General features: G+C 53.8%; 6 protein-coding genes across 6 annotated transcripts; 2 read left to right on the top strand and 4 right to left on the bottom strand.

Annotated features, from left to right (window-relative positions):
* The first annotated feature begins 1,024 nt into the window (after window positions 1–1,024).
* BU26DRAFT_519867 (uncharacterized protein) lies at window positions 1,025–1,373 on the top strand. Its single transcript, XM_033829169.1, has one exon. It carries the CDS (start codon window positions 1,113–1,115, stop codon window positions 1,269–1,271), a length of 159 nt encoding a protein of 52 aa, XP_033683134.1. The 5' UTR covers window positions 1,025–1,112; the 3' UTR covers window positions 1,272–1,373.
* A 271-nt stretch (window positions 1,374–1,644) lies between these two features.
* On the bottom strand, window positions 1,645–2,855 carry BU26DRAFT_428805 (ZIP zinc/iron transport family; the record flags this gene model as incomplete). The annotated part of the gene is made up of 3 exons (XM_033823804.1): window positions 1,645–1,676; window positions 1,730–2,564; window positions 2,619–2,855. 3 exons carry the CDS (start codon window positions 2,853–2,855, stop codon window positions 1,645–1,647), a joined length of 1,104 nt encoding a protein of 367 aa, XP_033683133.1.
* A 692-nt stretch (window positions 2,856–3,547) lies between these two features.
* Window positions 3,548–5,399, bottom strand: BU26DRAFT_551505 (uncharacterized protein; the record flags this gene model as incomplete). Its single annotated transcript, XM_033832106.1, has 5 exons — window positions 3,548–3,619; window positions 3,819–4,551; window positions 4,610–4,923; window positions 4,969–5,248; window positions 5,302–5,399. 5 exons carry the CDS (start codon window positions 5,397–5,399, stop codon window positions 3,548–3,550), a joined length of 1,497 nt encoding a protein of 498 aa, XP_033683132.1.
* Window positions 5,400–6,301: 902 nt separating this feature from the next.
* On the top strand, window positions 6,302–7,477 carry BU26DRAFT_519863 (uncharacterized protein). Its single transcript, XM_033829168.1, has one exon. It carries the CDS (start codon window positions 6,347–6,349, stop codon window positions 6,980–6,982), a length of 636 nt encoding a protein of 211 aa, XP_033683131.1. The 5' UTR covers window positions 6,302–6,346; the 3' UTR covers window positions 6,983–7,477.
* A 568-nt stretch (window positions 7,478–8,045) lies between these two features.
* BU26DRAFT_540915 (uncharacterized protein) lies at window positions 8,046–9,396 on the bottom strand. The gene is made up of 2 exons (XM_033831572.1): window positions 8,571–9,396; window positions 8,046–8,519 (listed from the first exon to the last, which is right to left on the bottom strand). The coding sequence occupies exons 1-2, from the start codon at window positions 9,277–9,279 to the stop codon at window positions 8,371–8,373; spliced, it is 858 nt and encodes a 285-aa protein (XP_033683130.1). The 5' UTR covers window positions 9,280–9,396; the 3' UTR covers window positions 8,046–8,370.
* Window positions 9,397–9,436: 40 nt separating this feature from the next.
* BU26DRAFT_327383 (uncharacterized protein) lies at window positions 9,437–12,498 on the bottom strand. The gene has a single exon (XM_033822139.1). The coding sequence runs from the start codon at window positions 12,179–12,181 to the stop codon at window positions 9,764–9,766; it is 2,418 nt and encodes an 805-aa protein (XP_033683129.1). The 5' UTR covers window positions 12,182–12,498; the 3' UTR covers window positions 9,437–9,763.
* Between the last annotated feature and the right edge of the window lie 177 nt (window positions 12,499–12,675).

Below are 12,675 nucleotides of genomic sequence, written 5' to 3'. Positions count from 1 at the left end.
AGTCAGTCACTCCACGGCGGGAGGTATATCTACGCTGACTTGGCCGCGTTCGATACGTCTTTTTTTCGGAGTAGAAATCCTTGCGCGCAGCTAAGAACTACCGCCGGCAATCCTATCTTCTGCATTTCGCTTTACTCGTCGAAACTATTCCGGTACAGTCGCCCATACACAAACGCGTCTTTGTCCCGTCTCGGCTAACGCCCATGCAGAAACTATGGCTGAGCCACAGCAAGCCCCGACCACCGAGCAAGCTCCGGCGGACGCTGCGCAGCAACAGCGGTCGCAGTCCCAGCAGCAGTCGCACGAGTGCCAGCACCATGCGGATGCTGAGCCTCATCATCCGGGGCATCCTGAGCACGGGGAGCATGGGACTGGAGAACACCATGAGCATCATCATCATCATACGATATAGTGAGAGGGAGAATAGGGGTTAGGGGGGAGGCGGGGAGGGGGAGGAGGGAGATCGTGGAAGTGGAAGGCTGTGTGGGTATGGAGGGATGGGGTGGGAGTTTAGTATCGTGTATTGCGGAGTGGACTGTACGTACGATCGGGCATCAGACGCGATGCGATGCACGAAAGTGCCTAGATAGGGAGTTAGGCATGCAAAATTGAATGATGGAGATCCTGGAGGCCGGGTGAAAGATAACGACTATTCATTGCGCTGCCACGTATCCAGTAAGGAAGGGGTACTGCGTAGACGCAGCTAAGCCCACTCGCCGATATAATTCCTTTCCGGTGTCATCGATCATCAGCACGCCTACCACTTCCACTTCTCCTTCTTTCTGTGACTTGCGCCTCCATGATGAGTAGACCCGGAGGAGCAGGAAGGCCGTCGTAGCGATTTCTTCTGCGCGCAATACAGCGGGTATTCGACCTGCTGCCAGCCTTCAAGCCTTCCATCTGAATGTCGCGCGTTTTGAGGTGTAGCTCCGCACTAGCATCTGTCAGTGTTGATTGGTCAATACGAGGGAAAGGAAAGATTGGCATACTGGTTCTTGTTCAGCTTTGCACGCGTCTGGCGCATGCCGCTGCGTGGCCGCTTCTAGCTTCTCGTTCAGAGCGGCTGCTCGTTCCAGCATGTCTAACTTGACGTCTAGATCTGGATTTGCGGTATGGGTACCGTGTGGCTGTGGTGTGCTTGGTTGACGATCTGCTCGCCGTTAGTATCACCCGTGTGCTTTCGTTCCAATCGCTATGAGTTCGGGAGTAGGAAGGAATGCTGCATGCTCACCCTCCAGAAGCTCGTGTCGAACCTCCACCGCCCTTCGTGAGCTTGACTCACATCCCCAAACAAAGCCAGGCCCGAGGCCGATAGGCGACACTTCGCGCGGAAATGCGTCTTGGTGCCGAAGCGTATGCATTGTGCGATCGTGGAGTCAGCGAGACGTACGGGAGAAAAAGTGGAACGAACCGGCGCATGGGGGCGGCAGCAAGTCTTTATATCATACTCCTGGTAGGTAGCCACCGCAGCTTCCGTAGTCGTGGTGCTGTCCAATGGGAGCGCAGTAGCAAAAGCTTAGTCGTATAATCCCTGCGTGCGTCACACCACGGTTGGGTTGGCAGCTGGTTTGGGCGAACGTCACGTGCGGGTGCGATCGCCGAACTGCGGAGTGGTGGGGGTTAATCGCGCAATGCCGGTTGCGTTTATATCCATACGCCTAGAAGGGCCATGAGTCCTAAGAAAGTACGTCAGTATGATGCATCTGGATGCACAGCGAGAAGAACTTACCAGCACCAGCAGTAAAACACCCAAATGTTGCCAAAACCTCCCGAAGCGGCACGCGACTCATCTCGGGACTGAACATGAACTCGTGCGCCATCAGCTCCACTAACCCCGTGTAGATCAGTATTCCTGCGCTAATCGCATCGAAGATGCCGTTCATCATGATCGCGACGGGCGATCCCGCACGGTACACGCTCCGGATAGCAAGGCCTATCGCCGCCGCTCCTGGTGTGGAAAGCGCAAATGCGATAGCCAGGATGTGTGGCGTCCAGCGGTGCGCGTGGCTGAAGGGTATACTGGCCAGACGAGCTCCGAGACCGAGGCCTTCGAAGGCTTGGTGGAACACGAGGACGGTGTACAGCGCTTTGAATTCTTCCCCTGAAACTGCGAGAGTGAGGCCGATGAAGACGGAGTGGAAGATGATGCCGAATTCCAAGATGAAGAGCCCGACTATTTGAGCCGCGTAGGGTCCAGAACTTGAGCTACTTTCGTTCTCGCAGTGGGTGGCGAAGTCGTCGTAGTCGGCGTGCACGCGCTCGTGGCCGAAGTGGTCGGTGCCCGGCATGCTGGTCGTACTAGAGGGGCGCGTTTCATTGAGGGTACCGTTGGTGGTGCCGTATTGCTTCACGGCCCTCGAGGAAGAAGGATCGATCAGACAGTTGCGCTCCGCGGCTCCTCCTTCCTGATGCTCGCTTCCTGCGGAGCTCTGCCGCATGATAATCACTTCGAAGAAGAACATGAGTGTGACCATGATGAGGGCTATGAGTTCAGCCCAGGGATACCCGGTGATTGCATCCTTCAGGACAGGATCCGTGAGAGCTTCCCGCGCGGGAGCTAGTAACTAGAAAGCCGGCGTCAAGTTGTGGAAACGTAGTGTTGCTGGGAGAGTACTTACATGGATGAAGGCAGTTGCGACGATGACGCCGGAACCGAAGTACTTCGCGACGAAAAACGCCCAGCTGTCTTTTCTCCTTTCCCTGCCTCGACTTGCGAAGATGGGAAACCAGGCGCCTAGTAGCGATGCGAGTAAGATGACGAAGATGGCTGAGATTCGCAAGCCGAGATCTTCTTCTGGGGTCGAAGGATCCGGAACGGTTTTGTCGAATATTTCTTTAGATCTGAGGCTCTCCATGGTTGCAGCGTTGTCGATCCTCGAACTGGTGTAGTGGTTGTGTTTTGGTCGGAGTAGTGGCTGTTCGCGAGATATTGATGTTGCGATCACATGAGAGTGGCGAATATCTCCCAGAGAATGAGCACCGTGCTGGTTGGTGGAGTGACTGTGTACGTAACTGCCTTCGTGACTGGAGCATCTCGTGGCTTCCACTCCACTATTCTATCCCCTCCATCTTCGGAGACATATAGATAAGTGGCGATTGCTAATGCAGGAACCCGAGCGCCACTTATCGATCGCGAAGGTTTGATGCTGTGATCACATGAGAGTGGCGAATATATCTCAAAGAATGAGAACCATGATGGTTGGTGGAGTGACCGCGCACGTAACTGCTTTCGTGACTGAAGCATCTCGTGGCTTCTACTTTAATACAATTCGCTTGCAAAGCTAGCTTCTATTCCCTAGCATGACGTTTTCTTCATAGATTGGATAAGAGCGGATTACTCAGACCTTGGAATTCCGAGGGTGACTCAGGAGGCCCAAGTATTACGTAGACTAAGCTACCGACATCGTTATAGAAGATGTGTCATCCTGCCCTACCAAATGCCCAGCAAGCCGCCTATTGTCCAGAATACATTTGATGCTTTCTGCGTGATCTATACTATGCCTGTAGAGAGTATGATCGCAGCATTTCCGAGCCAATTCCCCGAATTTCAATCCTTCGATTCCTTCCCTGCAATAGAGCCTGACATGTCGGGGGAAGATCCCAGAGTTATCGAACTCCTCTAGGGGAATTTCTATAGTGAGGTGCTTGCAAGAATCGAGAGGTAGACACGGGGCCTGCAAAAGGAGCTCTATATCTTCATCCGGTCCGTCCTCGTTCTCTGCGGTCGCTTTGGAAATCTCTTCAACACAGAATAATCGAAACTTTTGATTGCACTGTATTATGCACAATCTGAGTGTTCCTTCCAAGTTCAAGCGTACCCTTTCCGGTAGCTCCAGAATACCCAATCGCGATACCGACGGAGAGGAGCTGTCGGATTCTGAGTCTTCCTCACTCGAGTTTGCTTCCCAGAAATCGAGTGAATCCGTGTCTGTGTCGTCCGACAAATTGAAGTAAGATTCGGAGATGAGGTTCGCGAACGCTTTTTCGAAGGAGTCTGGATCCTGATCGTTTTCGGACGCAGCGATATCCACGTCATCTCCGGAGTTCTTCGTTTCCAATCTGGCTGAACAAAGTCCACACAAGGCGTCGCTTGTATCTTGACTGGCTGATGTATTTATTGGAATCGAGATGCCTTCTTCTGGTGAATCATCTGGTATACCGTTTCGAGAAAGCCACGATGCGTGGTCCGCTGGAAGTGCACCTCGCCCAGGGCTAGTCGGGAGCCCTACATCGCTGATTGCTTCCGCACCCTGGCTTTTGGACTCTTCGAGCGAGCTGATTATCGAGTTGGTTTGGAACGACCTTTTCTCCAACTTCATCGATATGGCACAATTGCGTTCACAAGACTCTTGCAGATTCTTCGCATGTTCGCCCAGTTCATTCCTGTACTGCTGGAATGACTGCTGAAACTGTCCTTTCTGTTGGATAAAGTACTTCTCCATACGCTGGGCATGATCGCGTAGTGTGTCTTTCATGTTATCCCCGACGCCTTGATGATCATCAAGGGACTGGCGGGTCATATCTCGGATATTATCTTGCAGCTTCTGAGGTCTACGCAGTGACCATCAGGCGTAAGGATTAACGGTTACTAACTAATTAGATGACTTACCTAGACTCGTCTCGACATAGTACTGCCATTGAGAGGGCTGTCTGCAATGTCGACTTCGCGTGTTCAACCGATTGAATAAGGCCTTGGATGGGCTCCTGGTCAAGGCTGAAGCGAATCTGCCGCTTCAACTTCTCGAATAATGAAATATCGTCTTGTCCATATTTCTTCAGGAGCGTTGTATCCGCCTCCTTGATGACCTTGGCTAGATGTTCATTACAGAACTCGAGCAGTCCCTTCTCTTTGCCCCCATCTGCTATGGTGAAGTTCTCGAGACCTTCAATGCTTTTGGTGGCCAGATCGACCGCGCTGCTTATCTGCTGAAGTTAATACTAGACCTTCGCCCTTGAGTGAAAACTTACACTATGCAGTGTTTTCAATCCGTTGATGTAACTATTCAATTCTCCAGTCGCGTTTTTGGCACGACGTAACACCTTCCCTAACGTGATGATGACGTCGAGAACAGTTGCTACACTTGCTACGCTTTCAAGACCGCTCATTGGTGTGGTGCGAAGCCAATCGAAGAAGGCAAGAGGACATGCGGACGATAAATGATTCGGTGGCAGAATGCCGATTGATAGTAGATTACAGGTATAAAACGGCCTAAGTTGTGGAGTAAGAACGGGAGTAGGCTGAGAACCACTGGCGAGAAAGGAGTATAGAAGTGGGCGACCGAGCCGTATAAGGATTCTCACAGAAGGCAGCAGTATTCAAAGTGCGGCCTTGAGGCTGCATAAAACGAAGCGGTAAAAGTAGCACTGGGCACAAGGCTAAATTCCAGACGACGAATCATTTGAAGTTCCTTTCCCGATGTTATCCGGCTTGCATAGGCCGTCCTGCCTTTATTGGTTTATCAGATCCAAAAATCTTGCGTGCAGACTGGGCCATGGTGGTCCCGACTGACTGAGGCTCGTTTGCCTCTTATTTTCCTGCCGCTTTATGGCGCGCAAGAGTTATTTGTGTCTGTGCAAACAAGTTACCCAGAAGTTCTCTACAATTTGCGAACGCCCGTAGGGAGGATGGTCCACCTCGCTCGACCCACCCTCTTGTAGATGTTTTGGTTTGCATAAGAGTGCGAAGTGTTGGAGCATAGCCACGCGTTGCGGCGGCCGCACTCGGGTGTAAGAATTCCCCGCACCCCAAAGAAACTCACCCTTTTCATCTTATTATAACGCAACAAGTGAAAATATATCAAAAGTATCACTGATTTGTAAGAAAAGGCCTTTTATATATTCTAATAGGATGTCTAGTATTAAAGCTTCTTGTTGACTAAGGTAAGAATTGCCCGTAAGTTGGGGAATTGTGCGAAAATAGCCTTAAAAGGGCCCTTATTATAACGGTGGTTTCCGGTATTTCCCTAATTCAGGGGATGAGTAGCTATAGCAATGGAAAGTGAGCGGAACTGCTATTGCTGGGAATCTGTGTGGCCTCTTTTTTACGCCCGAGTGGGTCGATGGCAGGGCAAGCGACCTGTCATCCTCTTCTTCGGAAACATATCGAAAGCGATGATGATGAAAAGCAGGATCCCGAACGCGTACTCCAAATCATGTTTGAAGTGTCCAAGTACCCTGATACTCAGTGGAGTGACGAGCAGACATCACCTGATCCGCGCCACAGCACTGAGCGTCTCAACGGGCATAACCGATATATTGAGCCCAAGAGACTTCGCAACCCGGATAACGGAGACACGACCGAACACAGCCTCCACAATCTCTATCGCATCGCATCGTATCGCTCAACATGCCGTGTCACAGTTTCCACGGCCACGCCCTAGCCCGCCCCTTCTGCCACTACCCCATGCGCCACTTCCAGCACCCCTACGTCTTCCAGCACGGCGCCTGCCAGCCCCACTACTACGACCGCCCCTGCTACACCCAGCCCTTCGTCGAGCACAACCACCACCCGGGCCCGTGCGACTGCACTTTCCCCTACGGGCCGCCCGCGATCCTTAGAGGTGCTGCTGCTCCCCAATACGCCGCTCGCGACGTGCAGACTTCTACACCGCACTTCGACGTCGACGAGTCGCCCTCCGCCTACTTCGTCAAGAGCTACATCCCAGGCTGCCACGAGAACGACGTCTCGATCCGCTGGGCGGACGACCAGGCGCTGGAAATAGAGGGTGTGAATGCACAGGGAGGCGGCCGTGGGTGGCGGAGTGTTTTGAACACGGGTCGCTTGTCGGAGCAAGGGCCTGCGGACGGAGCGACGAGTGGGTTCACGCGCCGGTTTCAGTTCCCGGCGCAGGTGCAGAGGGAAGGACTTCGGGCGCGCGTGGATGATGGCGTTTTGCAGGTTATGGTGCCGAAGGCCGGGGAGGGGTCTGGTGGAAGGGGCCCTGAGGAATGGGGCGGGCCGGGGGTGGGTTCGAAGATTTAGGATGTGGGATTAGCAGTAAGGATGAAAATGAAAGAGGGTGGAGTGTACAGATTCATGAGGTCTGGTCGCCCACGGCTACATTGTTCGGAGATTGAAGTACTCGGACATGGAAAAATGAAGGTTGGAGAAAGACTTAAGAATGCCTTAGAAAAAGCCATGTAAGGGACATCAAAAGTTGGAGAAGGGGAAAAGTGCCCCTCTGAAAAGACACAAAAGGGACATCAAAAGTTGAAAAGGGCTAAACAACCCCTCGGAAAGGCGAAAGGGCTATCGGAGCATAAAGTGCAGCTCCCAAAACGAAAGAGAGCCAGCCGCACTTCGGCACGCCATCGCAGTCCGCAGAGCCTCGTCTCGACTGCGCACCTGTATGTAGGCAGATGTCACTCAACTCACCACTCATAACCTCTATAGGTTGGTGACTCAAATCGAAGAAAATCGACCAATCAAGCAATCGCTGAGACAAACCAAACACCCCGTATCCGTGTTTCTATGTATCCCACTAAAATGCATGCTGTACCCCTCACTAGAGCCCCTCCCTCTAATCCCTCTCCTTCCCCTTCTTCCCCGAATCACCAGCAGCAACAGCACTACCAGCAGCACCAGCAACACTACCTTCTCCACCCGCATCACCCCTAGATATACCTTCCTTCTTCCTTACCCAAACACACTCCTCGCATTTCGCTTCGCAGAACTTATGCATGCACCGTACACAAGTAACTCCACTGACTGCAAATCTCCACACCGTTTTACCTGGCATACAGACACGTCAGCCGCAACTCCTACACGCGCCGGCAGCGGCGTGTATAGCCGGGAATTTGAAATGAATGAGGGAGAGGGAATACACATACACTTGTGGCAGCGCCATTTGTAGCGCTTTGCGTAGATGCTGCTGCGTTCGTAGTCTTGCATGCTTTGTTGGAGGGTTGACATGGCTGGGTGATTGATGGTGGTACATGGAGGCTAAGTTATTGTGGATGTGTTTGCTGGGGGGATGATGCGTTGTTGGAGCTGGTTGGTGGTGGAGGATTTATAGGTAGTGTGGAGAATTGAAGGTGGGAGAGCTCGAATCAGTGGGATTTGCTTCACGGAGCTGCGGTGGGGATTGAATGGGGGGATTGAATGAGATTTTGTGCGTGTGCTTCTTCTGCTTGGTGGTACTGTACTTGATCAGGGCTTTTTTAGGTTGTGAATACTTCCCTTGAGATATCCTGAGTATTGGGCTCCGTGAAGCTCCCACTTCCTTTAGGAGCTGCATGGCCAAGTCACGAGAACGTGTGAAGCGGCGCGGGCCGGCAAGTTCCCAGTTATGCGCAGCCGTGGTTGCATGTACCCATGGTGGCGCAGATGCACAAATAGCGGAAGTACCAAACTCGGATCGCCTCCTCCGTCTATAAGCCCACACTTCCCTCCGCCCTCCCCATTCTACTCTCCATGCTCTTCCACTCCTTCCCCCTCGCCGGCCTCAGCCCACTAACCCACTGCACAGCCCCCTTCCCCCCCTCAGCGCCCTCGCTCCAAACCGGAAACTTCGCATTACCTGCATTCCGTCAGTCAGCCCAGTCAACCCCAACCCAACCCTCTCACTCACCAAGCCCAAACGCGCGAAAATTATGCGCAACACACCCCCAGCCACCCCCCGGCACCCCATAAACCTCATGCGCAACCCCAATATGCCCGAACCTCCTCCCCGTGCCGCCACTCTCCCACCAGTCCCAGCCCCTACGATGCAGCCCCGCATGTGCAAACGCCCTAAGCCCATCTAGCGTCTTCCAATAGCTCAGCCACAGCATCGTCTTGCCCCTGTCATCTCCATTCCTCGGGCCGCTGTACAGCGAGGACGGCTCCGCGACCATGGCGGGCGTGTTGCCCAGGTAGCCGTACGTCTCGCGGTTTGCAGCGGCGTCGGCCCACATGGCGATGAAGAGGGGGCCGAGGTCTGCGCCGCCGGGGGAGAAGCGGCCGTTGGGGTGGGTGAAGGTGGATGTGAGGACCATGACGACGAGGGACTCGTTGGAGGGCTGGGAGGCGGGGCTGCCGGAAGGGGAGGGGATTTGGACGGTTGTGCGCGAGTAGTTGACGCCGACGGAGAGCAGGTTGGGGATGTAGCCTGTGGCGGCGAGGTAGCCCCGGAGGATGCGGTGGATGAGGAGTAAGATTGGAGGGAAGAGGGCGAGGCGAGTGGGGAGGAGGAGGGTGAGGAGACATTGCACGGTTGCGCCGAGGAGAACCCAGGTCGTTATGGTGTAGTCGCTGACTTGGATGATCTTGTGGAGCTTAAGGAGTCTCGAAGGCGCCATTGCGATGCGGGACTTAGGAGCGCCGTGGGGAAGGTGACAGTGGGTAGAAGATGTTGTTACGAGGACGTGTCAAGAAGGATCGACTCGAAGGGTGGGAGTGAGGGCGTTTCGTCTAACTGCGGCGCTGTTAGCCGCCCGATATCTGAAGGGGACGGAACGATGGACTACCCAAATAAGCCTAGTGCGGAGGATGTATGCACCTGCACGATCCCCTCTACTTGGCACGCCGTTGATACTCCATGTGAGTAGCCTACGGTCAGTAAGGCTCGTCACAAGATATGGCATAGGCTGGTCTGTCACTCATTTGCGCTCGGTGCCAACGTTAAGCTATAGAGTAACTCAATGCCAACGGTCAAGAGCTCCGCCCGAACGCGAGTGTGAGCAAGTCGCAACATAATGAAACAAGGAACCACCAGAAATACCTACCCCGCGTTCCTATTCGCTGCAAGGACTATACAATCCGTTTACAATCAAACCAACTCCCCTAAACTTTACTCAGCACAATCTTATCCGCCAAACCCGGCCACTCCTCCAACACCTTCCTAATCCTGCCATCCAACTCTCTCTTCTCCTCCATTGCCACCATCACCCGCTCCCTCGTCGTCTCAATCCTCCCTTCATACTCCTTAATACTATCTTCCCAGTACTCTGCCATCTGCTTATCCAGTCCCCGTTGCTTCAGGATCATCTTCTTAGCTTGCTTCACCTTGCCGGCATAGACTGCGATGTCCTGACTGAGGCTGGCGATGTGGTCATCTAATTGGTGTGATCGGAGGTCTAGCGCTTGGAGCTCCTTCTCGGTGGGCGGGTTGGAGAGGACAGCGGGTACGGGAGTAAGGAGGTCTCGAACTGGTTCTGGAGCTTTTGGGGGGACGGTGGGTTGAGGAGGGGCCTTCGGCGGGATCGAGTCTGTCTCCGTATCCGAGTCGGAATAGCCTTTCAATGGGATAGGCTTGATTATCTGGCGCTGCTTTTGGGGTGATCGATTCTTGCCGCGTCCGGCCGAGCTCATAGGCGTTGAAGTTGCGGCGTCAGGTTTGGACAGCGATGAGCGCGGGTTCTTATTCATACCCGAGCCTTGTTTGCTAGAGGCACCTGTACCGTCTGAGACAGATGATCGCGGTTTCTTCGTCGCGTGCCCTGCAGTCTGACGTCTCCTATCAGGAGCGCGTGAAGGCGTCTCGCCCTCGCCGTCAGATCCAGAACTGGGCGGAATTTTATCGTGACTTCGCTTTGTGGGAACTTTATCGTAACTTCGCTTTGTGGAGATCTTGACAACCTTCGCTATCCCTCTCGTATGAACCCGCGACTTCTTCATCTTCTTGATCTCGGACTCCCCACCTACACTCTCACAAGCATCAATCAAACCGTCTCGAAGCGTCCAATCGACACCAATCTTATGACCCGCGTCCCCAAAACCAAAAAGTCTTTTCTCCGCAGCGAGCAAAAAGTAATACTTCACAAGGGCCGTGAACTGCTCTTCATCTTGCATGCTGGCGAATGGTTGCTCCAGCATAATAGCGGCCAAGAAGTATGACCACACCGCCAGGTCGGGGAGCTCGAACCAGTCGACTTCTCGCTGCTGTTCGTCGTAAGCGGTGAACTCGATGGATGAGCCGCCTTCGCCCGGTTTAAGGAAAGCCCAAACTTCTATGGTTTCGGGGGCGTCGTGGAGAGTTCCTATGCGGAGGATTAATGGGAGGTAGTCGGGGAGGTCTCGGACTTCGTCGAATTTGAGGGTGGATAAGTCGGGGAGGACGGATAGTCGGTCCATGCCGATCTGCGAGCGGAGAGTTTGGAGCGCGGTGTCTGTCTTAGGGAGTGAGATTTTGGTAGTAATTTCGCTACTAACAGCGCTATCGCCTTGTTGCCGGCCTGGAATCGTCTTGGTGCCCTCATTGACACCTATCTTAGCTCCTGTAGATGCGGAACCAGCATTTTCGCTAGACGATTCCTTGGTCGCTGTTTCGGGCGGACCTGGGTCTGGCAGGACGGTCTCTGTTGCGTCGTTCGCATTGCGCTCCTCGGGTGCTTCGGGTCTCTTATCGTGAACGATAACTTCTTGCTTCTTGGTAGCGCTCGGCGGGTGCTTTGGCTCGGCGAGCTTCTGAAAGTCGCCGTTAATGGCCTCAACTGGTCCCGGGGAAGATACTTCTATGGCTTTTACGATAGACGATGCTGTAGAACTCTGCTCTGTCGCCGTATCATTAGTTTTCTTCGTAGTCGTATCATGATGTACATCTCGAATATGCGCTAGCGCATTGGCGTTGCTCAGCCCCCGGACGCGGTCGCTTGTAGGATCATTAGGTGGTATACAGCTGGGTACATCATCCCTCTCAGTACAGATATTGCTTTTCGTGAGTTGATCCTCCTTCGAGGGCGGTATGGGCAAACGCTGAGCCTCCGCAAGTATGTTCAACGCATTGAGCAGGAAAGAGTAATCCGGAGTTTGCATGACTCCAAGCGCGTTCCGCATCGCAGACACAGGCGCCCATGACAAGAAATAATACCGCACCATGGCCAGAAGCTCTTCCTTCAGCAACGACGCGCCCATACCATGATCTTTAAGCGACGAGAACGGCGGCCTGATCTCAATCGAAAACGGATCGCCTTCCACCGGGAGATACACCTGCCCCGCTGTGTCGCCCGTGCTAAGGTGGGTGATGGTGCCATAGCTGGAAACGACGTAGACGCGTCGACTGCCGAGCGTGCCGAAGTGGAAAATTGGAAGCTTCAAGACAGGATGCAAACCGATCCTCAGCTCTCTATGGGATGGGAGCGAAGACAGGATGTCGGCGTAGCCATCCCGGTGCAACCGTGCGTTTAGATCGCGCCACCGCTTCTGGTTCTCTATCGAGGCTGGTGTCTCCACGGCTTGTTGGTTTTGTGTAGCGCTAGCCATGACTTCGTTGGCGCTTGTGTATCCGAGTATGACTAGCTCGCGCGTTTCGATCGACTTGGGGTTCGGCTCGGACTAGGAGACTGCCAAGTCAGACCGTAGAGTAGGCCGCTCGTGTTCTCGTGGCGTCGATGTGTGTGCGCTTCGGCTTGCTCGGTACGGTCGGGAAAGGGTGAGGTCGTGTGGGAGGCATTTCGACGCGGGCGGAAAGATTTGCATTAGGGAGATAGCAGAGCGCGACGGATTTCGACGGGGAAGCGCGGATATTATGGGCGTGGACGCGGTCGCTGATATGTGTTGGGTGCGTTGTTGCCGAGGCGACTACGAGCAGATTTTCGCAGGCCTTGGAGTGAAAGGTCGAGACTGGAAAGATTGAAGAAGCTCTTCTGGTAGAGTAAACGATTCGGCGAATAGCCTGTTGATGGGGAAGAATAAGAGGCCCCTGGGGAGCGTTGCGGAGGTCAAGGATAAGTGTGCCCGTCGACGCAGAGGCTTCA

This window comes from Trematosphaeria pertusa, assembly GCF_010094035.1.
Source record: "Trematosphaeria pertusa strain CBS 122368 unplaced genomic scaffold BU26scaffold_8, whole genome shotgun sequence".
NCBI classification, from domain to species: domain Eukaryota; kingdom Fungi; phylum Ascomycota; class Dothideomycetes; order Pleosporales; family Trematosphaeriaceae; genus Trematosphaeria; species Trematosphaeria pertusa.
Note: the sequence above shows the minus strand (reverse complement) of the source record. Positions and strands in the feature narration are given on the sequence as shown.